General features: G+C 33.6%; 1 protein-coding gene across 2 annotated transcripts; it reads right to left on the bottom strand.

Moving 5' to 3' along the window:
* Window positions 1-4,927: 4,927 nt before the first annotated feature.
* LOC108337060 (CBL-interacting serine/threonine-protein kinase 8) lies at window positions 4,928-16,517 on the bottom strand. Of its 2 annotated transcripts, XM_017573497.2 has the most exons (15): window positions 16,407-16,517; window positions 16,028-16,267; window positions 14,185-14,247; window positions 13,630-13,701; window positions 13,421-13,528; window positions 13,266-13,340; window positions 13,099-13,152; window positions 9,576-9,701; window positions 9,248-9,337; window positions 7,920-8,042; window positions 7,356-7,475; window positions 7,015-7,131; window positions 5,659-5,715; window positions 5,487-5,561; window positions 4,928-5,385 (listed from the first exon to the last, which is right to left on the bottom strand). In XM_017573497.2, exons 2-15 carry the CDS (start codon window positions 16,184-16,186, stop codon window positions 5,284-5,286), a joined length of 1,341 nt encoding a protein of 446 aa, XP_017428986.1. In that variant the 5' UTR covers window positions 16,187-16,267; window positions 16,407-16,517; the 3' UTR covers window positions 4,928-5,283. The 2 variants fall into 2 exon arrangements, with proteins under 2 accessions (XP_017428986.1, XP_052736917.1); XM_052880957.1 differs by having other exon boundaries at window positions 16,028-16,507.
* Between the last annotated feature and the right edge of the window lie 7,876 nt (window positions 16,518-24,393).

The raw sequence follows: 24,393 nt of genomic DNA, 5'->3' as shown, positions 1-24,393 counted from the left end.
CAGCTCGCAAACTCCAATGCAACCTCAGTGATGTCTTTTTCTGACATGGGTTCCACCACCGCTCGCTGCGACGAGCTCATATGAAATCTCACGTGACCACTCACATTGAACGTCGGGTCGAAGAGACCACCCGGCAAGGGGTGGGGCATGCTACCCTCCCGGCGGCTCCTCTTCGAGGACGACTTCTATCCCTCTTTGGACTTCCTCTTCTTATCAAGAGGGGTAGCAACAGGGATGACGGTCGCCTCAGACGTCTCCAGGTTTACCACGGGAGGCGGTTGAGCGACGATTTTCAGAGGAGGATCCGGTTGCGCCACCATCCTCGATTGAGAGCCCGTTAGTGCATGGCTTGATCCCGCCAACCGGGGATCCCTCCGACCGGGGATCCCTCCTTCGAGAAGACGACACATAACTAGTCTTGCGGGACATTGGGAGAGACATGATATTTGAAAAGGAAACATAAATTTAGCTAAGTTAATAGGAAAATAACACGCAGATAGTGGCAAATGTCGTACCGAACGCCATTTGGTCAAAATCCTCATGCCCAAGGCATTCAACTAGGTTTCGGGAAGGGAGACGGCGGGATAAGGCGTCAATGGTCTTAACTGCCTCTATCTCAATAGGGGTCATAGCGTCGACCGACACAGCATTTATTTTGGTAGGATCCCTCGTCCAATAAAAGGAGAACAAGGGACCCCCCACTTCAGTGTGAAACTTGGAGCGACCGCCTTCTTTTATTATTACTTTGAAGTAGCGGTGTTTGAAATTTTTAAAGGACTCCGAGTACGGCTTGAACAGACAGCAATCGTGGACGGAGGTTAAAGAGACCCATATGCGCGATTTCATCCATCTTCCTCGCACCATTGCCGCATCGCCAATGTCGAGCCTCCATCACCTTCGTATCTCACACCTGCAGCAAACAAATCCAGAAATACACCACCGAAGAGCAACGCCTCCATGATCTTCTTCGCACCACTACCATGCGCCGCCAGCAGAACCACCATAGGCCGAAGCCATGGTCTCGAACAGCGAACAACACGTTCTCTCTTTCGTAGAGGCGCAGGGGCAAGCCCTTTTCCCAATCTGAACCCTAATTTGGGAGAAAGGGAGAATTCCACGTGTCAATCCCTCATTGGGCGCGCTCTTCCTCAGTCAAAGTTGGTCAACACTACTTAAGTCTGGTCAAAGTTAGTCAAACAGGGGTTCTGGTACAATTTTGGAGAATTCTGAAGGGGCTAAAGTGCAAATAGAAGAAATTTCAAGGCATTTGTGCAATTTTGGAAAGACAGAAAAGCTAAAAGATAAAATTAAGTTGTTGAATTAATTTAATTTTGGAATATCAACAGAAAATATCTTCCAAATAATGTTATAATTATCTAAATCTTTTAGTTATTTGGAAGATATAAGATAAAAGATTTTGTCAACTGAATATTCAGAGTCCAAGCCCAATCAAGTCCTATATAAAGAGACCCAGGGAGGCAGAAAAGGGACTTCACTTCATTCATTCATTCACCGCTTCTCTCACTTTTCTTTCATCTTGTATTCAACTCTATTCATGGAGAGCTAAGCATCTAAGACTATTCTTCTGTAATTTCATTATGAATTTTGAGGTTAGATTGAGTTAATGCAATTGTTTATTTTGATTATTGATTTAAGTTGTTCTCTCTCTATGTCTTTCATCTCTCTATCAAATTAAAAGCAAAAATAATTTTCATCATAATGTGTTTGAATGTAAATGCATATTGATTATATGAGTTCTAGGGTTTCTAGGTTTAATTGATAATCTACTTTGATTTAATTTAGGAACTTTCATATGATTAAACAGTTTTTACTATCAATTGAGAATGTACTTTGATTGGTAGTAATAATTTCAACTATAATCAATTAAGAATTTACTTTGATTGATTAGCTTTTAATTTGGTTAGGAGATTTAAGAATAGACATGATTAAACACAATAGAATTTGATTGAGAATGTACTTTGGTTGAATTTATAGTGAATAATCTAGAAAGGTTTCGCATTTGATTGAGAATTTACTTTAGTTAATTGCATGATCGCCCTCATATTAATTAAGAATGTACTTTAATTAATTTGAAACTTGAACAATGATTTGTGAATAACCGATGATGAGTCTATCTTGGAAAAGCAGTGGAATTAGCCTATTTCATTATAATCGTTTTTAAGTTTCTTATTTGTTCTTTAAACATTCTCCAAACATCATTTTCATTCTTGAACATTGCATTACATTTATAAGATTCAAATATTAAAAGGCAATTCCGTATTCATTGGGAGACGACTCAGGATTACTTTAACCCTATCTACTTTCTTAAATACTACTTGGTAATACTGAAGTTGGCTTGAAAAGTAGTATTAATTTGATAGCTTCAACGATAGCTTATCAGACTCCGAGTACGGCTTGAACAGACAACAATCGTGGACGGAGGTTAAAGAGACCCAGCCCCGCTTGGCAATCGGTCAGACGTTAAAGTAGCGGAGAAAGACGAAAACAGTGGGAGTAATAGCTAGCGCCGAACACATTGCCACAAACGCTTGAATACAGGCTCAACCGTTCGGATGTAGTTGAGAGGGAGCGACGTCCAACCTTTGAAGAACGGAAGACTGGAATGTAACGAACAACACCCGAACGAACATCTGGTTGAACAAATACGCATATACAAAGAAAAACTCTTCAGTGTGAGCCCCATTTCCATGAAAGACTCGTTCGTTAGGGTGACTAATGCCGAGGCGGATCAAACGGGCGTCTTCTCCATCCCTCGCTATGTACGATCGTTTCGCCCACAACCATAGTTCCTCCCGGGTAGAAAAGTCGGACTCATAGGACCCCACTTCGTGAGAAGCCCAGACGTATCCCCCGATCATGGGCCATCCGTCGGCCGGTTCTGCCCGTTCAGCGTCTATGACGACGCCCCCTGAAGAAGGAAGAGCGATATCCCATTTATAACCCTCTCGTCGCCACCCACGGGAGACCTCGGCCCAGATCCCCCCTCTTGCTCGGGCTTTTCAAGATAAGACGAAGAAACCGAGCTGGGAGACGACGACCTGCTCCCGTCGGATGACTTCCCGCCTCCCCTGCCCGTAGACTCATCAAAAGAATAAACGCGAATAGTAGACATTTATTAATTACCTTGGAAAAAGAATTTTCGGCCGAACGGCAGCAACAGAAGAAAAAGAGTGTGTGTGAAAGTGACTGAGCCCCGCACTCCTATTTATAGCAAAATTTTTGAAACCGCTGATCCACATCCACCGTTCAAATCTGGCATGATCAACGACTCAGATCAAGCGACAATCCCACTACTCCAGACAGACGGCCTATGATAGCACGACACGTGTACCATAGGCACGATCAACGACTCAAATCAACCGCTGATGTACCAGATGACCCCCGGACGATCCCAGACAAAACACATGGGATGTTCGGCAAGACTCGAGCACTCGACTGGACGGTCATGACAGGTAGGTCTGCATAAGTGATTAAGTTAAAACACCGATTAGATGGTTGGGCTCTGGATTGGGTCGTGATTAAGGCCCCGCTAATTCTAGGCCCATGACCAAAACTATAAATACAGATCAAAGGTAAGAGATAAGCAGATTCATTAATTACGCATTTATTGTAACACCTAAACAACCGATCGGACCTTTACTAACTTAAGCATCGGAGCACCTTTGACAGGTACCCTCCCAAGCATACAGGACGAATGGACTTTGACCAACGGAAGAGAGGACGGCGAGAAGATTGGACGAACGTAGCACCAAGCCCACGGATTTAGGTGACTTGATCCCATACAGTGTCACATTGAATGATCTAATTCTTGACGCCATCACCATTAAAGCGGGAAAAATCCAAACAGGCAAGTCGTGTGTTACAAGAATAAGGGCGAGAAAAAGAACCAGAATCTGAGGAAGAAGAATGTTCGTGGCATCGAAACATGTCCTATATCGTGCGCTGCAATGAAGTACCAATCTCCATGAATCTTTCTTCCATTTGTGTAGTGAGACGATCTTCAATTCCGCAAAAAAGTGTTTGATTGCGAGTACTGTCAGCCGTTGTGGAATTATGTTTGAAAGGTTACCTTCTGATACCACTTGTTGCGAAAGTTCTAGGACGGGAGAGGGTCTTCGAAGAACTATGGATTCCAACAATTGAATGGAACCCGAGCAGGTATGTTATTTGATTAAGAATGTACAGAACGAATTTACAATAGAATATTCAATAGTCCAAAAACTAATTATGTAACCGCAGTTCAGTTACAACTGACACAATGACTGCCACTAATGTATATACTGCATCACTTTACTTTCTCTCATGACTTATGAAACTACGATTTAATTTTCTTGAGTTGATAGACATTCAATCGAAAGCCATACTACAGTTTGCAAAATGGTCATGATATTCGAAAGTTTAATTATAACTATTCCTTTGAATCCAAATCATTTAAAAAATCTAATTTGTGAATCTAGTTATGTTATCCATATCATAATTTATACAACACTTTTTTTCTCTTTCTTCGTCGCATCACCCATTTATAAAAAAAATAACAGCATAATAATTAATTTAGTGCATTGCAGGTTATTGCGCCTGCACTTTGGCATAAAATGTGATACAAAGCGTAGTTCAAGAGTGGCAATGTCAAAAAGTTTCATATAACTTAGCATTAAGGTGAAACATGTGTTAATTATAGAAGAAAGTATATAATGAACAACAATATATTCTATAATTAATTAATATTTTAAGTGTCCTTTTAAATTGCCCTTAAGGTGAAGTAAAGTTATATGCATTTTTCAACAGAGGAACCTTCACGATGAAGTAGTTTCAGTACTGTAATTTTACATCTGTACAGAACAACGATAAATAAATTGTATCTCTTTTCCCGCTAAGGAACTAGCATAAGCTGTGCTTGAAATCAGTATACTTAAAACAGTGGTAACTGAAATTGAAAAGAAGATTATTACAATTCAATCATCTCTAGCACTCTTTTCCCTATACGAACATATTACAATGTAATGGCAGGGCCAACAAACGAGAGATAAAAAGAGATTTACAAATATTAACATTATAAAATTCTAGATGTAGTTTTTTATACCTGATTCCTATTTTCTATTGGCTATATATCTCTATAGGGATAGATACTAAAGAGGGGGCTTAGCAGAGTTGGCTTTTTAACCTCGAAGACGTGCAAGGCTCAGGCGCTCTTCAAAACCATGTTGTCTTTTTGGTTTTTCTCCAATTTTCAATCATAGTATATGATACAGCAGGTTACGGGAACTACTGCTCTTTGCAATTAGTCTTGGAGTTCCTTAATTTGCTTTTCTCATGGGATGGTTTCCACATGATATCCTCAAGATTGTTAGAAAAGTTCTTGTAGAACTGCAACATCCACGAGCTACTTTTTTGTCATAAAGTACAAAATAAAAAAGAGATGGGGAGCGGGGGTGAGACCACAAAAAACGATAACCTCAAAAACTGACCTTGAGATATTCATTGGAATCTCCAGCTGCTTTCTGGATGTTCACCATGAAGAAAGTAGGAGCAATTTCAAAAACCTGCTTAAACAAAGAGAAAAATCGACCAGGAAATAAACTCGTTTATTAGCCACAATGTTTAGGGAGTCTGAAAATCTAGAAGAAAATAGGAACTTACTTCTAGTATAACGGAGAAATAAGAAGCCTTGTTTGCTGGAATACCCTCTATTCTCATCTGAAAATGTAAAGAAATATCCGTTCAGATTAATTAAATTAAGAAACTGTGGGAAGTTTTACTTTCAAAATAATTAGCTCTTTTAAGTATTTAGGTTGTAGATGGGAACCAAGAGTCAGGGGCAATTATAGCAGTTAATTGGTAGAAAAGCAGTAGCAGTACATTTTATCAAAATATGTATGATAATAACTGTTATTAGCAGCAATATTTTGTTTTTTTAATAAACTAAAAAAAAACTGAACTATTTAAAATTATATATAAACTATATTGTTTAAGAGTTTAGTTTTAAAAAACTGAACTTATATCTATTAACTAATAATCAAATCCTTTCAAAACTAAGAGTTAAAGTTAGTTTTACTAGACTCCTTACTTTTCCGTTACAGTCTTTACGGCAAATTTTTTATTTTGGGTTTTAAATATTGTTATTTGTTTTTATCTTTAAGATAAATTATATATTTTTATACTTTATACAGATCATATAAAATATTATTTCTATTATATGTTATGTGCAGAATATAATTTTTACATGTAATCTATTAAAATAATTTTATATTTAACAGAAATCATTTATCGTCTGTGAATACAAGTCTATCTGTGAATACAAGCACAGCCAGCATTGTCTTTGGTCCGATAGCTAAATATTTTAAACACTATAAACTGACTACTGCCTATTTATGTTGCCTCGTGAAGAATTGAATAAGAATGAGAGACATAATTTCATTATGCTTTGGATTGTCTATTTTGAATTGAACCTAAAAACAGCTAATTAACACAAAAATTGACAAAACAAAAAATCTCCAATAAGATATAAAATTAAATCAGAAATGGAAATTTATGAGTTTAATATGTGAAAATTAAACCTAAAAGATGCAAAAATAGAACGGCAATAGGACCATCGACAGAAAATCTTTGTGACCGTGGTGAATCGGTGATTGAAAGAAAATGTGATGGGAAAAGGCTTTACTGCAAAGCACCATGGAAGATAAACATAAAAGAGACAGTTTATGCAGTTAACTGTACTGCAACTATAAAGGTTCAGATTTTTAATACTGAACCACAAAATGGTATAATTTAGTTTTTAGTAAAAATAGTTTAGTTTTTATAGTTTAATATAGTATAAATAATCTATAGTTTAGTGTAATTAGATTAATTATCTCCAGCCCTACTTTAAACACTGTTCAATCAGTGTTCTACCAGTAAATAAGTGAACTAGCAAAAATAGTTAAGAACAACTAAGTTGGGAGGGTGTAAGAGCAGTAAACCGATGCAATTTACTAAGCAGCATTACAGGTTACAAACCTTGTAGTTGCGAATATGCGTCTTAAACCCCATTGATTGTGCCACAACTTCCATACTCGATAAAACCACTTTTGGTGGCTTTTGACTGATGAAGCGTGTTACGTATTTAACAGAGTCCTGTAAGGATAAAAGAGAAACAAACATGATTCATATACATCAAGATACAGAAGATGGGACGTGCAATAATGCACTTTATTATACTTACTTGGTCAGGATTACAAGTACAAGCAGTGCTTATGCAACGTTTCATTAATAGGTTACATCGGCAATTATTTGGCTGTTTGCACAAATGATTATTTAAAAATTGGCACAAACACAATTATAATATCATAATTAAATACCTCTCCGCGATCAAATAAGGTTGCAAGGTTTAAGCCTTGAGATAAAATGATCATGTCGAATGCATTAAGAGTTAGAGGACCCATGTCGTCATTCTCACATTGCTGATTAGTGATCTGATCCTACAGTCACAAAATAATCAATATGTTAACATGACTGAGAAGATGCATTCTATATGAATGCATAAAGAAAAAGCAAGCTTCCGGAATTGAAGAGAAGAAAAATTAACATAGACAAACAGTGTGAAAGTTTTTGCATTTGAATCAGTTCCTTTCTGTTATTTCCATCATCATTGATCTTTTGATATTTGATTACACCGTAAATTTGAGTACATTAATACTAAAGCTCTACCATTTATTTGCTAATACTGTTATTCTGTACAGTTGAACTACTCTAGAAAAGTATATAGGAAGATAGATGAACAGAGCATTTATATTAATATAAATTTATTCTAGGATTCGAAACTCATTGAGTACATTTGGAAAAGTTCCGGTGGATTAGCTTAAATAGACAGGTTTCCTATAAAATTAAACTTGACCTAAAGCAGAATTAAAGAGTAGACAGACCTCAACATTGTCAAATGCAGCATTTACATCGTCCAGATTTACATCTTCATACTCGAGGAGACTGACTGGAACATATTCCTTTTGAAACCACTCATCATTCCTTATCTGCTGAATGGTTATACGCTGAAACACAAACAGCAATGAGAATGGGAGTTGTGAGAAACAAACAAGTATTAGAAGGAAAAACTAAATCCACTAGAATATTATGATTAATACATTATCAACTTGTCATATCCATGTAAACTAAAGCATACCCTGCAACAGAAAATGAAAAAAATATCCTTGAAAGGCGAGAATGAATAGAGCACGTTCTTGATATTAATGGAACCAATAATCTAGAACAGGAACAAGAAGTGTTTTGTGAAACATAATTTCGTCTAATTTGTCTATACGAAGAGCCTAAAGATTTCTCATCAGCAGGATAAGGCCTTTGATAAAAACATTTTTACTTTTGTTACAAAAAACATCACGTATTTTTATTTGTTGTCGTTTTTTTAAATTGAATAGAAAACATCTATTATTTCCCTTTTTCCGTTTTCTATTTGTAAGAGAGCATATAGATTTCTCAGTAGTAACAATACGAAGCCGGTTTGGTTAGAAAAAAAAAAAGATTTTTGTTTTAACTTTTTAATTACAAAAATATAGTCATATATTTTTATCTTATTTTCAGTTTTCAAAAGTTTATATAGAAAACTATGAAAACAACTTTTCGTTATTTTTTTCATTGTTTCCCATTCATGATTTTAAAAACAAGAACAAAAAGTCAAACAAAATGACATTTTTGTAGTTAAAAGAGAAAATAGAAAATGTTTTGTATATCTAAGGACCACTTAGTGCACGCACAAGCACAAAATTTCATTTTTCTTCCTTACGTATTAATAATTAAAACTAAAAGGTTGAGCTCCAAAAACTATTTCCCTTCAACATAAAAAAACTAGTATATTACTTTTCTATGCATTTTCCATGCTATCTTAAATTTATAAAATCAGATACTTGCAACTTTCATTTCGTCCTGATTACTCGGTAACCTAAAGTTATTATCATCTCCTTCCATAGGGTAAACTTATTAGTGATAAACATTTTTTCATTTAATTTTGAAGGAACGTAGTCAAGACAATATTCAGGCTTGACAACTACGTATCATCACACTATTAGGCTTTTTTAGATTTCTAATCCTAATACAACAATTAACGATATCACAGAGACAAAACTCTTTCTCTGCTTCTGTAATGAAACAGACATTAATTATAAATTAACAGTGAAAGGCAGTATCTCAACGTTCTTCTGACAAAGAAAAAATAAATTTACTCCATAAGGCCGATTCTTACATTTTCAGGGTTTGGGTCCAAAATTCTGTGCAATAAAGACTTTGCTCCGACCGGAAACCAAGTAGGACATGAAAACTGTGCTTTCTCAATCTACACAAGAATAAGAAAAAGAGTTCAGCAGCTTTCATAATGATCTAAGATTTCATTTTGAACAAAAGCTTTGATAAAAGTGTTTCCTGAGCATTTGACACCATGAAGAGTCTGTATCGCAAGAACTTACAGCAACAGCAGTGACTATGAGCAAGAAAAATGTTTTAAGACATTTACAACAGGGGATCCAATCTATTATACAGTAAAACATATATTTGCCGTGTATATAAATTCATGCCTTACTGTACAACGTCGTTAGATCAAGTTCGTCAAAGGGAAGATATCCAGCCAATAGAACATAGAGGATAACTCCACAGGACCAAACATCTGCTGGAGCACCATTATAACCCTTGTGACTGAGTACCTAAAGTCACAAAGATAAGTTTTCAATGCAAAGGCCAAGCTCAAAAAATAGTCAGTAGCAGAAGATGACATGGAATCATTTGCATCTATTTGAGTCATTTTTTCCCCAGGCACTTTAAAAAAATAAGGAAAAAACATTAAAAACTTCCCCCATAAACTAAAACTAGCTTATACATAAATTAAAAATATGATTTTCCATTATCAAATCTGAGAGAGTTTACACAAATTAGTTCATGAATAGGCTGAATTTAGTTTACGAAAAAAATTATTTCACTTTTCCTTTTCTTAGAAGTAGGGGTGGCAAAACAGGTCAACTCAGCCTCTTTAAGCCTGACCTGACTTTGGTCCACCAAAAATGGGTCGGGCTAGCCTGCCACTAATGGATTGATTTTTACAATTCGATCATCGGAATGGCAGGCTGGCAAGCTAAAACAGGTTAATGTCAGGAGGGTGTTGCTCCCTCCACCACCACCCCTTCTCCCTCCACCTCCCCAACCCTCTACAACATTTTTTTAATTACAAAAGTAGTCTTTTTTACTTTTAATCCTATTTATTTACTTTATTCTGAAACCCTAAAATCCTACCTATTTTTACTCACCCATTTTCACTTGCGCAGCCCCACCCACCACTCTCCCATGCCTTACTTTCTCTCTTTTTAGATTCTCACCCCTTCCAACTCTCACCGGATCCATTTCTTCTCATCTCTCAACTCTTACTTCTCTTCTCCATATCTGTTTGGTTTCGTGGTGCGGTGGTGTGGCTTTTCGTGGTACGGTGATGCGGGGTGTTTGTGGTGGTCATTCGGCGGTGCAGCGATTCCAAACGATAATGAATATTTTATGACTAACAATAATGAATATTTTATGACAAACATCATAAAAAAATAAATTTATTAACATTGGATAAAAAATTCTAAATTACATCAATGGAAACATATATCATTAATAAATAAAATGATTGCAAAATAAATCTGGAAATTAACCACAATCGATTGTTAACATGAAGTAAAATGTGTTAAAGTATCTGTATCTCAATTTCAAAACGATAACGGAATAAAGAAAATGAAAAATGTATACATGAATTAATTAAAAAAATTTCAAAAAGTTCAAAATTCTTACTATTTAATTATAATTTAAAATTTTCTAAATTTAAATGATCAAATTCCTCTCTTAAAGTTTTAAAATTTCAATATTTTAATTTTTTTATTTAAATGATTATATAAAATGTTTCAACCTTTTTATAAAATTAACTATCTTCTAGAATATTTTTTCTGACACATTACGACATATATTTCTTCCTCATGTATCAACATTTTTTTATGTGAAATTGCTTAACTCTTCCTACGTTGGTGTGGGTAAGATAAACAATCAGTAAGTTCAAAAGATACAACAATGGAAATAAGCATAAAAAACAGAGAGAGACAGAAGAAAATAAAACATAGAAACATGGGTCTACCATTAAAATGGTTGTGTTGTTTGGGTGATGAGATCGAAGAGAGAAAGAAACAACATAACTGTCAATAACAAATGCTTGTTGGTTAAGCATAAATCAGACTATCGCATTCATGAAGAGGATTGAAGTGGGTAGAAGTTAAAAAATATTAATCCTAAAAATAAAATTGTACTGAAGGGTAAAACAGGAATATAAAGGTGGAGGGAGGGATAAAACAGGAATGAGGAGGTAGAGGAAACAAGAGGTGGTGGTGGAGGGAGCAACACCCATGTCACGATCTTATGGCTGGTTACCAGGCAGGTTGTTGGGATGATGTCGGGCTACCAGGCAGGTTGTCGAGTTGATGGTAGGTTTCATTTGAATAATTTATTACTTATTTGAATATAACATCCCGGCATGCATTTGAATTTCTCATAATATATCAAAACATGTTCATACCTTAATAATTTTTGTTCAGAATCATTCGATCACTATAATACTAAATATTTAAAATAATTAACAATCAGCTCCATCATCATTTCTTCATTCAGTGTTCATCATTTCCCTTTTCAAAATTATTAGATGTAGCATTAGAAGAACTCCCCTCCATCACTCTTCCATCTTCATCAACATCATCATATAAATCAGGAAACTCCTGCCGGGCTGGACGAGCGGACCTGTCGGGCTGGGTGAGGGTGAGTTCTTTACAATTAGGTTTTTTTTAATAACTACGGGTTATTAGGTTGGCCTGTCGGGTTGGGCAAAGGCGAGTTTCTTACATTTAGTTTTTGTAGAAAGTTGCTCCCTCCACCACCACTTTCTTCTTCCTACACCTCCCCAATTTACTTTTTTTTTTCAAAAATATCCTTAAGTTAATTTCTTTTTTTACTTTTACCATTAACCTTTTATACTTTTGACTAAAAATCCTAATTTTATACCCTCATTCCAGCACACCACACCCCCCCCCCCCCCCCCCCCCCTTCCCCCTCTCTCTTCTCATTCTCTTTTCCATTTTTGTCACCCACCACCCCTCCTCCCCTCTTCTCCTTCTCTTTTCCATTTCCATCACCCACCCTCACACTCATCCACCCTCCCTCTTCTCCTTCTCTTTTCCATTTTCGTCACCCAGCCTCACACCCACCCCCCCCCCCCTTTTCTTCTGTTTTCCATTTTCGTCACCCACCTTCACAACCACCACCATCCCCTCTCCTTTTCTCCTTCTCTTTCAATTTTTGTCACCCACCCCTCTTCCCCTTCTCTTTCCCATATATATATATATATATATATATATATATATATATATATATATATATATATATATATATATATATATATTTGTATATTTGTATATTTGTAAACTGTGTGTGTTGGTCTGCGAAAGAAATGAGACATATTCATTAACTACTAAAACCTTATTAAAAAGAGCTGTGTGTTTTACTGTATTTTACTATGTACTGTCTCGTGAAAAACATCAGAAAAAACTCAATTGAAAAATCTATGGCGAGGAAAATATGCAAGTAGATGACGGACATGGAGGCCTAAACGGATATCCCATATTTGTTTGGCTTCAACGGATAACGGATGTTGATATCCGATTGAAGGCTCAAAATTTCCATTTCCGTTTATTTTTTTAACGTTTTAATCACGGTAATTCAATTTTTATTGAAGGGCAATTATGGAATGGGGTGGTGCACGAAGAAATATGTGGTGGTGTAGGTAGCAATTCTCGTTTTTTTAACGATGTTGGGCTGCTGGATTGGCCTGCCGTGATGGAGGGGACGGGTTGTGTCAGACTGCCCAATTGAAGAGGTCGTCCCGGCCCACTGTTTTTGGCTAGGCTGCCAGGCTCGGCCGGTTTTGGCTAGGCTGTCAGGCTCGGCCGTTTTTGCCACCCCTACTTAGAAGTGTTTATGGAAAAATTGATTCGAACATGTTACTAAAAAAGAAGAAAACCAATCACGTATTACCTCGGGAGCTACATAATTAGGAGTCCCACAAGTTGTCCGAAGCATACTGACCCCCTGAGATTTTCCAAAAAATAACATTGAACAAGAGTATGAAAACATTTGAATATTTGATATCCGACACATGAATTAAAGTCAATTTTAAGAATTATTTGTTAGAAATCTCTCACCTGTTCTGGAAATGCACTCAAACCAAAATCAGAAATTTTAATATTTCCTTGTGAATCAAGTAAAAGATTTTCAGGCTGCAGCCAAAAAACAATACTAATTAGCAGAAATCATGATAAATATGAAGACAGAATTCCAGATCCCATTCAACACAAACCTTTAAATCTCTATGATAAACACCCTTACTGTGGCAATAATCTACACCATCAATAAGCTGTTGGAAGTATCTTCTACAGTCAACTTCGCTGAGACGCCCATGGCTTACCTACAACATTACTTTATTTATTAGCAACATCAATGCTGAGAAAATTACTGATAAAAGTCACACTAAAAGCTTATAGCATAAATCCACCTTGAGCTACTCACAATTTTATCAAACAATTCACCACCTGTAATAAACTCCAATATGATATAAATCTTAGTACGGCTAGCTAGAACCTGAAAACAAGTCATATATATGAGTTGTGAGTATTGAGTGATGATAGCCAACAAGAGAGAAACATTAAAAGACTTATCATACAAAATATTTAGACATTGTGCACCTTCTTCTGTAACATTCCAGGAGAAAAAGTGTACCAGAAAACCAAGACAGATTCCGAAATGATTTTTTAATATTGTTCCTCTCTCAATCTATTAATGAACGGAGATTTCTATAATTTTGATTTTACATTACTTGCAAGAAAAGAGTTCTAAAACTTTATAGTTGATACCATATTTAACACTCCAATGATAATCATCAATTCATCATGAAGTGGAAAACAAGTAATTAATAACCTTTTAAGAAAAAATCTCTAGTACCAATCCTTCAATGAGTTTCTTTACCAAAATCTCTTGGAGCAATCCTTAAATTAAAAGCCTTTTTGTCCAGAAATAGCTTATTTCAAACATACTATATAAGAAGGGAAAAAGAATATCACATGCCTCATACAGACGAACAACGTATGGATGCCTGACTAGCTTCATAATAGAAATTTCCCTCTTGATCTGCATTATTAAAAAATAAACAAATAAATAAAAATAAAATACAAAACAAAAATAGGAACCATAGCAATCATAACTCACAAATATAGTCATCAAACCTCTAGCATCTAATGAGGGGCTTGGAAAGTTAATATGAGTTCTTAGATTTAAACCTCTGCCACCATTGTACCAAAAACCTCTCATATCTTAAAAAGGAAGAAACCAAGGCCTAAACGTCTTAAACTCCCACTCACTCGCATGAAGTCTAATCCAATCAAAGTATTCATTCAGCATCAAAGAATTTAATTAATATTCATAGTTCATCATAAAAGGATTAAGACCCTGGTTAATGTGCAATTTTGGTCCTTATAAAATTAAATGGCACATTTAGTCTTCCAAATTATCAGAATTAAGAAATTTCAGATCAACATAATTTACCATCTAATTGCTAACCAAAGAAATAACGTATTTATTGCTTTAATAATGTTAAAGCTTACAATTAAACATGATTATTAATATTCTACGTAAAAAAAATATAGGTAACTAAGTTTGTTATCATTTTGGTAGATATTGAAAAACATATTGACATTGGACCATAACTGTTTAATTTTATAAAACTAGAAGACCAAATGTGTAATTAAAGTTCTGCACGGACCAAAATTACACATTCACAAAATTGTAGGAACCAAAAATGCATTTAAGCCATGCACGAAGTTCACTTAAGAATTGACGAGGGAAGACGCTTAAGCCCTGTGCTTTTCTACTATACCAAAAATACATGAAAACAATAAAAATTGCATATCAGAACTAATTTATTTTAAAGAACCCTTTTTAATAGCTTATTAAAAGAACTTGCAGAAAAGGAAATGATTATTTGTCTTCCCTTTTACGTAGCAAAATAAAGAGGAATATTCCTGTTCTTGAAATTAAGAAAGGGAACTTCAACGTCAATCAATTTTATTTCGTAAATTGCGCCATCATTTATCAATCAATTTGAACCTGATTTTTAAAACTAACAGGCGATTTGGTCGCAGACACAATGGCATATAATCGTATCCATAAAAATAGCATGTTAGGAGTTCAGTGTGTATGAGTCCATGAAAAATTTTGAACGAAACTGATTTGGTGAAATTTATTAACGTATAGGACAGCCGTCACTTTGTTATGTTAATAGGCTTCTATAAAAGAAGCAACTTGTAATTCTTGTAGAAGTAAGTTTCTAATAATAGAAGACAGTTTTCTTTCATCTCTTGTTTTTCTGTTACATCTAGAATTCCGTTAAAGTTCATCTCAGTTTACATTTATTATGTTTTTGCTACAGTCTAAAAACTAGTAATGAAATCGAGTATAACCTTTTTTTATCCTATCCAACGCAAAAGTTATCTAAAATGGCTTCAAGTCAAATAAATTCTAAACCTAAAATTAATTTTCCAACTTGAAATCAAACGAAGATTTAACTACAACCAAGTTAACTGATCTTTCATCCAGATTCTGAATGATTCAAAGTGAATCCAAACACGCTAAAATTTAACTAAAACCAAGTTAACCAGTCTTTCGACCAGATTCTGGATGATATAACATAAATCCAAACACGAACTCAGTTGACTGATAAATTTCAAAATCAGATATTAAACTAATTGCTAGTCCCTAGAACAAAGATCGAGTTAGCCATACCATAACAGCATAACAGAACATTCAATTTTCGTAAATTCAAGATTATAATTACTAAATTAACTGACGATGCTTGAATTTCAGAAATCGATTCAATGAATAAGAAAACAAGAGAGAACGAGAGAGAGAGTACCTGATCGACCATTTTGTGCTTGATAATGGTGCTACGGTCGAGCACCTTCATTGCAACACTCTCACCAGTTTCCGTATTCTGAGCGAACTTTACCTTCGCAAAGGTTCCTTCTCCAACTGTCCTTCCAATCTCATACTTCCCCACTTTCCTCAACACCATCTTCCTCTTTCTCTTGTGAATTTCGCTCTCTCTTCTCTCTCACAACCAAAATAATGTGAACACGACAATTTCTAATTTACACTGTTGAAGAAAAATGGATTAATTGAACAACTATTATCCTTGTGGCTATTGATGAGGAATGCAATGAAATTATGAAAGAGAGGAAAAAACTGTGATTGGGTAGCAGAGGAGGTCAGGGGAATAAAGAGCTAGGCCTAACCTGTTGGAAAGGGAGGGGACAAAGTTGAAAATTGGAATTTCAAATATTTGGTTACTTCCTATGCTTTATCTTCTTTGCTACACTTCCATTTGAATCAAAACACTGTGTCCTTCCATTTTCAAATTTGGTACTTTCTAGCCACCTATTAATATATTATATATAGCGTCTTTTATTAATTCACACTAAATTGATAAAAATAATTTCAAAATGAATTATTTGAATTGTGTTTGCGTTGTATAAGTTTATATCTTATTGTGTTTGACATACGTGAAATGATTGGTTAAGAGGAAAGAAAATGAAAATGAAAAGAAATTATTGAAGAGTTAAAAGTACGGAACTAAAAAAGTTGACTTTTGGAAATAAAAGTTGAGTTTTATTTTACTTTCTCTTAAATACAGATTTTAAACTGTTGTCTTATTAGGAACTTCTCTTGTCATGGTCAAATAAATGTATTATGATTTTCAAATCTTAAGTGGTTCTTTTAAATACTGATTAAAAGTTTCTTTTCTGATGAAATAACATTATAAATATATTTTTCCTTGAAAAAGTAGTATACAAAAAATTTTATCGAAACTTTTAATATATCCTGATATGATTTTTTTAATAAATAAATATATTTTTTACCAATATTAGTAAGATTTACTTTTTATATGGAAATTTGAAATTAAAAGTCGGAACAATTTTATCCTTATATATTTTTTCGAGATAATTAATCTTCTGTCCTTTTTGGCATATACAAGATCTATCAAAGACTAATAACTTTTAAGTTTCTATTGGTATTTTTAATTAACCCTCTTAGATACAAATTTATTGCATTGGGTATTTAAATATTTTATATTTTTTAATTGAATTTTTTTTTAATATCATCATTATGTACATTACATGGTTTTATTTATCTTGTTTAGTTATGTTTAGTGTAACATCCCAAAAATACAGTATAAAACTATATAATAGAATAATCACATGTTAATAATACTACATATCAGTCTTACATAAGATAGGATGTACGCTTATAGCCGAACGGCCTTACAGAATAACTAGAAAGTTAAAACTGTACAATTACTCAATCATGACCGAACGGTTTACAAAAGACCTATACCGAATGGTCATACAAAAGAAAAAGGGAAAAGATGATCGAACGATCATCGTACAACTAAACTAAATACTGACCGAACGCTTCTACTGTTCGGTCTTAACTTCTACCTCGACTAAACTTTCTTCTTCTAGCGCTTCTTCCAGCTATTCTTCTCCTTCTGCTCACATCCACACGAATGATCATTGCGACAAGACAACAACCGAACGTACAAAACGAACAAGACAGAAAAATAGGGTAAGCTTATGTAATTTAATTCATGTATCAGCATATATTACACACAATCAATTAAATCAGATAAAATCATTAACTCTTTCATCCAAAGCCTAATACTAGACTCTGACTGTCCGGACGGTATGAATTCTGTGTAGCTATGACGTTCATGCACCCAGGTGATGTAGTAACTGGGATACCCTCAACAGCTGCCACCCGAGGTTAGTCCTATCTGTCCAAATTAACCATAAGGACTAGGACCTCCTACCATTCCCACACATGACTTATCCTTCTCTACGTGAGAACGAGTAATCATGGAATATCAGGATGAACTGCCAGCTTAGCATACCTACATTCATACTTTACCAATTCCAATATTCATTCATGAGATATTCCTCCCGGAATACTCTTTCATAATCAAATATGTTTCATCCATATCATACTCCATCATCTTTCATTATTAAACCTCAACTGAACCAATTTGAACAAAGATCCCTTAGGATACCAAATACCAAACGTAAATCTTCAACCCCGAACGAGACCGAACACTTGGAGTGAGACCGAGAGGTTTCCAGTTCCAAAACGGATCAAAATCGAGAGAGTGACTATCGGGGTTGGGAAGAGACCGATTACAATAATATTTCACAAGGACTAATAGAAGCGAATGTTATTCACAAAGTGAGCCAATTTAATGAGCTGACTCATGAGCGTTTAGACCGAACACAGTAAAGCCTAGGCCGAGTACTAAGACTCTAGGCCGAAACCAATGGAGACAAACACTGTAAGACATCAAATGATAGTACTTAAAGGAATCATATGAAGAAACCGAACGCTATAAATACTTAGCTTATTTATGAGTTTATCATCAAGAAAATCGAATGTCAGTCGAAGACCGAGCACGGTGGAGAGAGAACACTGTTGAGTTTGGACGAACGCTCTTATTATCAAGATAAATTATAGAAAGGAGAATGAGCACTTGGTGTAAGACCTAGCACTTACATAGTACGAGCGCTTGGTGTAAGACCGAGCACTACTTAATTTATAGAATAAAGGCTTGATAAATATAAGATATCATTTAACTAATGTTCAAGGACGAACGAAATATACAATTACATATAGATATACTTAAATTTATAACAGAATACCAAGGAACGAATATCCTTGGTTGAACGCTTATATATATATATATATATATATATATATATATATATATATATATATATATATATATATATATATATATATATATATATATATAAATATTACTAAACGAAGACGCTCGGTCCTTAACTGGAATTCCATCCAAATGAAAGAATCCAGTTCCAACCGAGTCCACGAGAAAACCGAACGGTCAAAGACCTTCAGTAACGAACATCAATTTTCATATGGAATTACATACTCTTATTAATACATTCCTCAGCATTTATCTTCATATATTCATACAGCCAAAACATAGTAACAATCATACTTCATATTTCATCCAACAATCAATCAAGCATGCCAACATTCAAGAACGAGAATAAAAATCAAATTATATAAGTTTCTCTTACCTCTAACGTGACCGAACGCTCACAGGTATGATTACTGGTTCACCTCTACAAATCCTTCTACCATCAACGCTCAACAAATCTCCAAAACTAAACCAAGTAAAAACCAAAACACTATCAGAACTACTCATTTTTAGAAGAGAGATCAACACATGAAACCAGAACTTGGTTTGCATGTCCAGAAAACCGCACAGTTGAGTGAAGAGAAGAACTTACCAGCTCAACTTCACAAACCGATCGGTTCAATCGAAAGCCCTTGACACCGGAAGAGTGGAAATGGTGCCTGAGTGATGATCGGAAGAAAAAACGATGAGAATCCTTAGAGAGAAGTAAGAGCTTTTTAGAGAGAAGGAGGAGAGAATGGAATTTTCAGAAATCTGAGGAAGAAGGGTGCATGCAGAAAGTGGCGTGAAATTTTAAAACATCACTCAGCTGCTCACACCTGTCTTCCACCATCTGATTTTCGGATCTCCTTCCTTGACACATGTAATCCACTAAGACGGGTCTTTGAGTGGATTTTAATGGTTCTGACATTTAGAGGTTAAGAAATGTAAATTTTTGTGTTTAATATAAATGATGTTGTTTCATAATAAATATAAAATAATGTGACTTTAATTATTTTTATTCAAAACAGTAAAATAATTTTTGTCGAATGAGATTAAAAAGGAAATGAAACATGATGAAAGTGAAGAGGAAATTAAAAGTAAACTTACATATAATGTTGGAAGAAAGTGGAATAAGTAGGGTGTTGGAGTTGCGTGTGAATGTTGTGAAGAAAGTTCAATAATAGGACTCATGAATTTAGAATCACATAAACAACCTCATGAAGACAGTGGTTTTATATGGTAAAGTTATCAAACACTTATGATATTGTTCGGTATTGTCTTTATTGTTTATATTTGTGTGGTTTGTAATATAAAGATAGTTTGTGTTTTATCAAATTTATGCTTTACAAAAAAATTTCTTGGTTTTTCCATAAAGGAAATCCATACAACAAATTTACCATATTGGGAAGTTATTGGAATGAATATAGACCAAAGGTGGTTTTACTTTGAGTTGGTAGATATATTGGGGAAAAAAACATGTAAAAGTGAATTTAGAATGTGGTGATTATAAGAAAAAAGTACGTTAAAGTTGGTAGGAAATGAGAAATGTGGCGAATCAGATGATTTTTCTTTAAGTCATTACTTTGAAGTAAAAGTGTTTATTGTGAATGTTAACGTGATATATGCAAAAGAGTAGAGTAATGTGAAATTTCTTTCAACGGGAATAGTTTTATTCGAAGACTGTGAAGAGGATAAAAGAGGTAATGGAGAAGATAAGATGTTCAATTGGAGAAAAAGAGAGGAATGTAGTATTGAAATTGGTGATAAAAGTTATGACAAGAGATTATTATGTTACTGAGGAATTGCACGAACCAAATTGATTAAATATTTTCTGTTACTATGATATACTTTTTTGCTGAACTTATATTGAACTATGATATATTTTTAAATTATGTTATAATATGTTCAACGTATTTTTCACGTCATAATATGCTGAACTTATCATGATGTACTTTTTTGCTACGTCATAATATGTGTAGACTTATTATGATGTCTAAAACTATGATGTTAGATCACATATAATAATAATAATAAGTCATTTTTATCTATTATAAAAAACGATTTTTCCACTAGTATAATATAAGAAGAGGGTGAAATATATATTTAAGTATAAGAGAAAAGAATTGAATAAATATTTTTAATTCAAAATTGGGATGAGTTTTGGATTTCCAGAAGAATTCAAAGAAGTCCTATAGTAGAACATGTATTTTTAAATGGTAAGATATTAAATAGAAACAAAACAACAAAATAAGTCTTAGGCAAAATGTAAGCATGTTGGTTGTAAACTTTTTTATTTATTGCAGACAAAAATATATATGCGCTGCGAGATTAGCTAAAGAGCAACAAAGATAAGGTGACCTATATAATGGATGAGATTAAAATAAGTATGGAGTTCAAATAAATCAACACCACAAGATAAAGCACATATGACATGCTCATCAAACCTAGGATAGACTTAATCACCTTTATCTCATCCTCCATGATTCACCTTGCTTCCACGTGGCAAACATCAAACAAAAAATTGCACGATTTTCATTCCTTCCTCTCATGTGTCACCTACACAAGTATACACCCAACATTAATCTCAAACTCATAAGATTAAAGTGTTAAATATCTTTTTAATTCCATAACTTTAAGTAAAAATTAGAACTAATCTATCTTAAAAATTTTAATATAATTTAGTCTCTAATTTTATAAATATGTTATAACCAAATTTTGTTAAAATTATTTCATATTTCAAATACATTTCATTATAATATTTAAATTGTTTAAATCATTTGATATGTTTCCTCTTCAATGTTAATTGAGAAACATATTTTAAATGTTAATAAATTTAATAAAATTTAATTAAAAGAACTAAGTACATATATTTCTAAAAATAAGATAATAAATTCATCTAAACTTTTAAAGAATAATTAATTTTAATTTTCAAAAGATCAAAAATATATTTAATTCTAATATTAAATTATCTAAATAACATAATTATTCATCAAAATATCCTGATTTTTTTTTCTTACAAAAATATTGACATGGTTTATATGTTTTTAGAAACAACAAGTATCTTTCATAGAAGACTGAGATATGATGCTCAAGTTAGAACAACAAAACCCTCTCTCCAAATTATTTGAAAACAAAAATTAGAGGGAAAAAAGATATTATTATATTGAATTGAATGTTCATAAAAAACGGTCACAATGATATTGAAAGTAGTAAAGTTTGCTAAAGGAGTTTCATGGTAACGGTGCTTTAGTCATTATTATAAGTGATGACATTGAAATTATTAGAAAGCGTGACAACCTTGTAATCTGATATATTTTTAATGAAAGTAATAAGAGTTACTTTTTGCATTAACGATAATATCGCTATATATATATATATATATTCATTACAAAACTTTACACACGGATACATAACTAAACAAACTAAGAGGACAAGATAATAACCATGTCACTCGGTGGATGAAAAAAATTAAAAACTAGAACTCTCAACTGGAAAATAAAACTTTTTTATTACTCAATAAAACAATTTTTTTTTATAAAGATTGATGAGTATATTTTCGATCACATCTATAATATTTAATCTTAGCTTTCTTGAATTATAATTGAGTTTAAAACTATTATTTTAATTGAAATTTGTCCAATTTGGATTAATTGAACTTTCAATAAAATCATTTACAATTTTTTCTGGTAGATGCTAGATATTCTAAAGAAACGACCCTTATTAGGTTGTTTAGGTAGGCAAACCTAAATAGATCGGTTTAATATGTTGAACTTTACTAAATGATATGATAAATCTATAAGCTGAGTTTTAATGATATGTTATAATAAATGTTTCTTAAATGTTTTATCTAGTCGAGTTTTAATGATATGTTGTAATAGATGTTTTCTTAAATGCTCTAAGTTGTGGTTTGTGAAACTAAAATATAAGTAAGTTCATACAGACAATACTAACATCTTGAAAGAATTATAATCATATGATAAATGATGAAGAATTTAAATATAAATGAACTACAAAATCAATTTGTTTTTATATATTTATTTTATTTTCATATCATTTACAACAAAATCTCCCTTTTATTATTGCATAATTTGTAAAGGTCTCTAAGTTGTAGTTTATTGGAATTCAAATTGATTTTATCAGGAGTCAACTTTGGATTAGGTAATTTTATCTTTACTTACATTTACACTTTTATGTAGCAAATGATATTTGGCTACACATTGTATACTCTAATCTTACATTAGATTATCTAATCTAGGAGAAGATAGTTTGTCTACTCACTAAACAATCTATATTTAATTGTGGAAACACAATGATCAAAGACTCAATTAAAAATGCCAAAATTTAAAAGACTTAAAACTTAATTAATCCAGAAAAATCTACTTAAGTTATAGGAATTAGTCTAAATTTTATTTTATAAACAATATTTATAAAATGAAATTAGTTTTAAAATCTATTTTTAAGATAATATTATTTATCTTATAAAAATTAATTGAATTTATCATGAAATTTTATTTAATTAATTAACAATGTAATTAAATTATAAAATATAAATAAATTTAGTACTCATTCTATAAGTGAGAGGAGTTACAATTAAAATTTATTTCAAAAAATAAATTTGTTATTTTATTTTCTCTAGCAAAGTACATGTGATCTTATGCTTTATGTATCCAATTTTTTTAATTTAAATAATTAAATTGCAAAAAATATAATTGATTTTTTTAAAAAGTACATGTTCATATCCACTAGTGCAGAATTGGCTTTTAACGTCACCGAGTAGACGTCGGATCACAAAATAACTAATGTAAATTAATGACCGGTGGCATGTTCGTATATAAGTTGGACACATAGACGTGTGTTAGGAGGGGCACCGACGTCTATAATATTATAGACGTCGGTGTCCCACCTAACAGACGTCTATGTGTCTGAGAGGTAGATGAAAAGTTCTTTTTTTTCGCCATATAGACGTCTGATCTCGCCACCCTGACGTCTATATACGATTATAAACGTCGGCCCCCTATAACGGACGTCTATATGGATGACAGGGTAGGTGAAAGGTTAACCTAGACGTCGGGCACCCTCCTAACAGACGTCTATATGCACCGCGAATATTAATTTTTAAATCAGAAAGACGTCATATTAGTGAGGGCCCCAACATCTAGACTATTATAGACGTCAATCCCTCCCAGCGCTCGACGTCTATAGCTTATTATATAGGAAAACGCGAACCCGCGGGGAGTTACGCTCATTGTTCATCGTCTTCCTCTTGCGTTTTCTCTCTGGCATTGCATTTCCAAGTGTGTTTTCTCTCTTTAGGACCGCTTAAATTTACTTTTACTCCAATTAAATTACTCTTTGATGAAATATCTTCCATTTGAACCGATTAAAATGTGTTTTCATTGCGTTTTGGTGCAGTTTCTGGCGTGTTCTTGGGCGGCGTTTTCGACCTTTTTTGGCCTGTGTTTTTGGGCGTGCACTCCTCCATTTGCCTCCATTGAGATTTTAATCTGCTAAGAAGGTTAGCTTACTTG

This window comes from Vigna angularis, chromosome 7, assembly GCF_016808095.1.
Source record: "Vigna angularis cultivar LongXiaoDou No.4 chromosome 7, ASM1680809v1, whole genome shotgun sequence".
NCBI classification, from domain to species: Eukaryota; Viridiplantae; Streptophyta; class Magnoliopsida; order Fabales; family Fabaceae; genus Vigna; species Vigna angularis.
This window is presented reverse-complemented; position numbering and strand designations above follow the sequence as displayed.

Excerpts from the sequence above, each read along its gene's own strand:
- LOC108337060 (XM_017573497.2), bottom strand. The coding sequence starts at position 16,186 with ATGGTGTTGAGGAAAGTGGGGAAGTATGAGATTGGAAGGACAGTTGGA. Across the intron at positions 9,338-9,575 it reads TAACGACGTTGTACAGTAAG|ATTGAGAAAGCACAGTTTTC; the intron begins GCATGAATTTAT and ends ATTCTTGTGTAG. Across the intron at positions 8,043-9,247 it reads TGGACCCAAACCCTGAAAAT|CGTATAACCATTCAGCAGAT; the intron begins GTAAGAATCGGC and ends TTTGTGTTTCAG.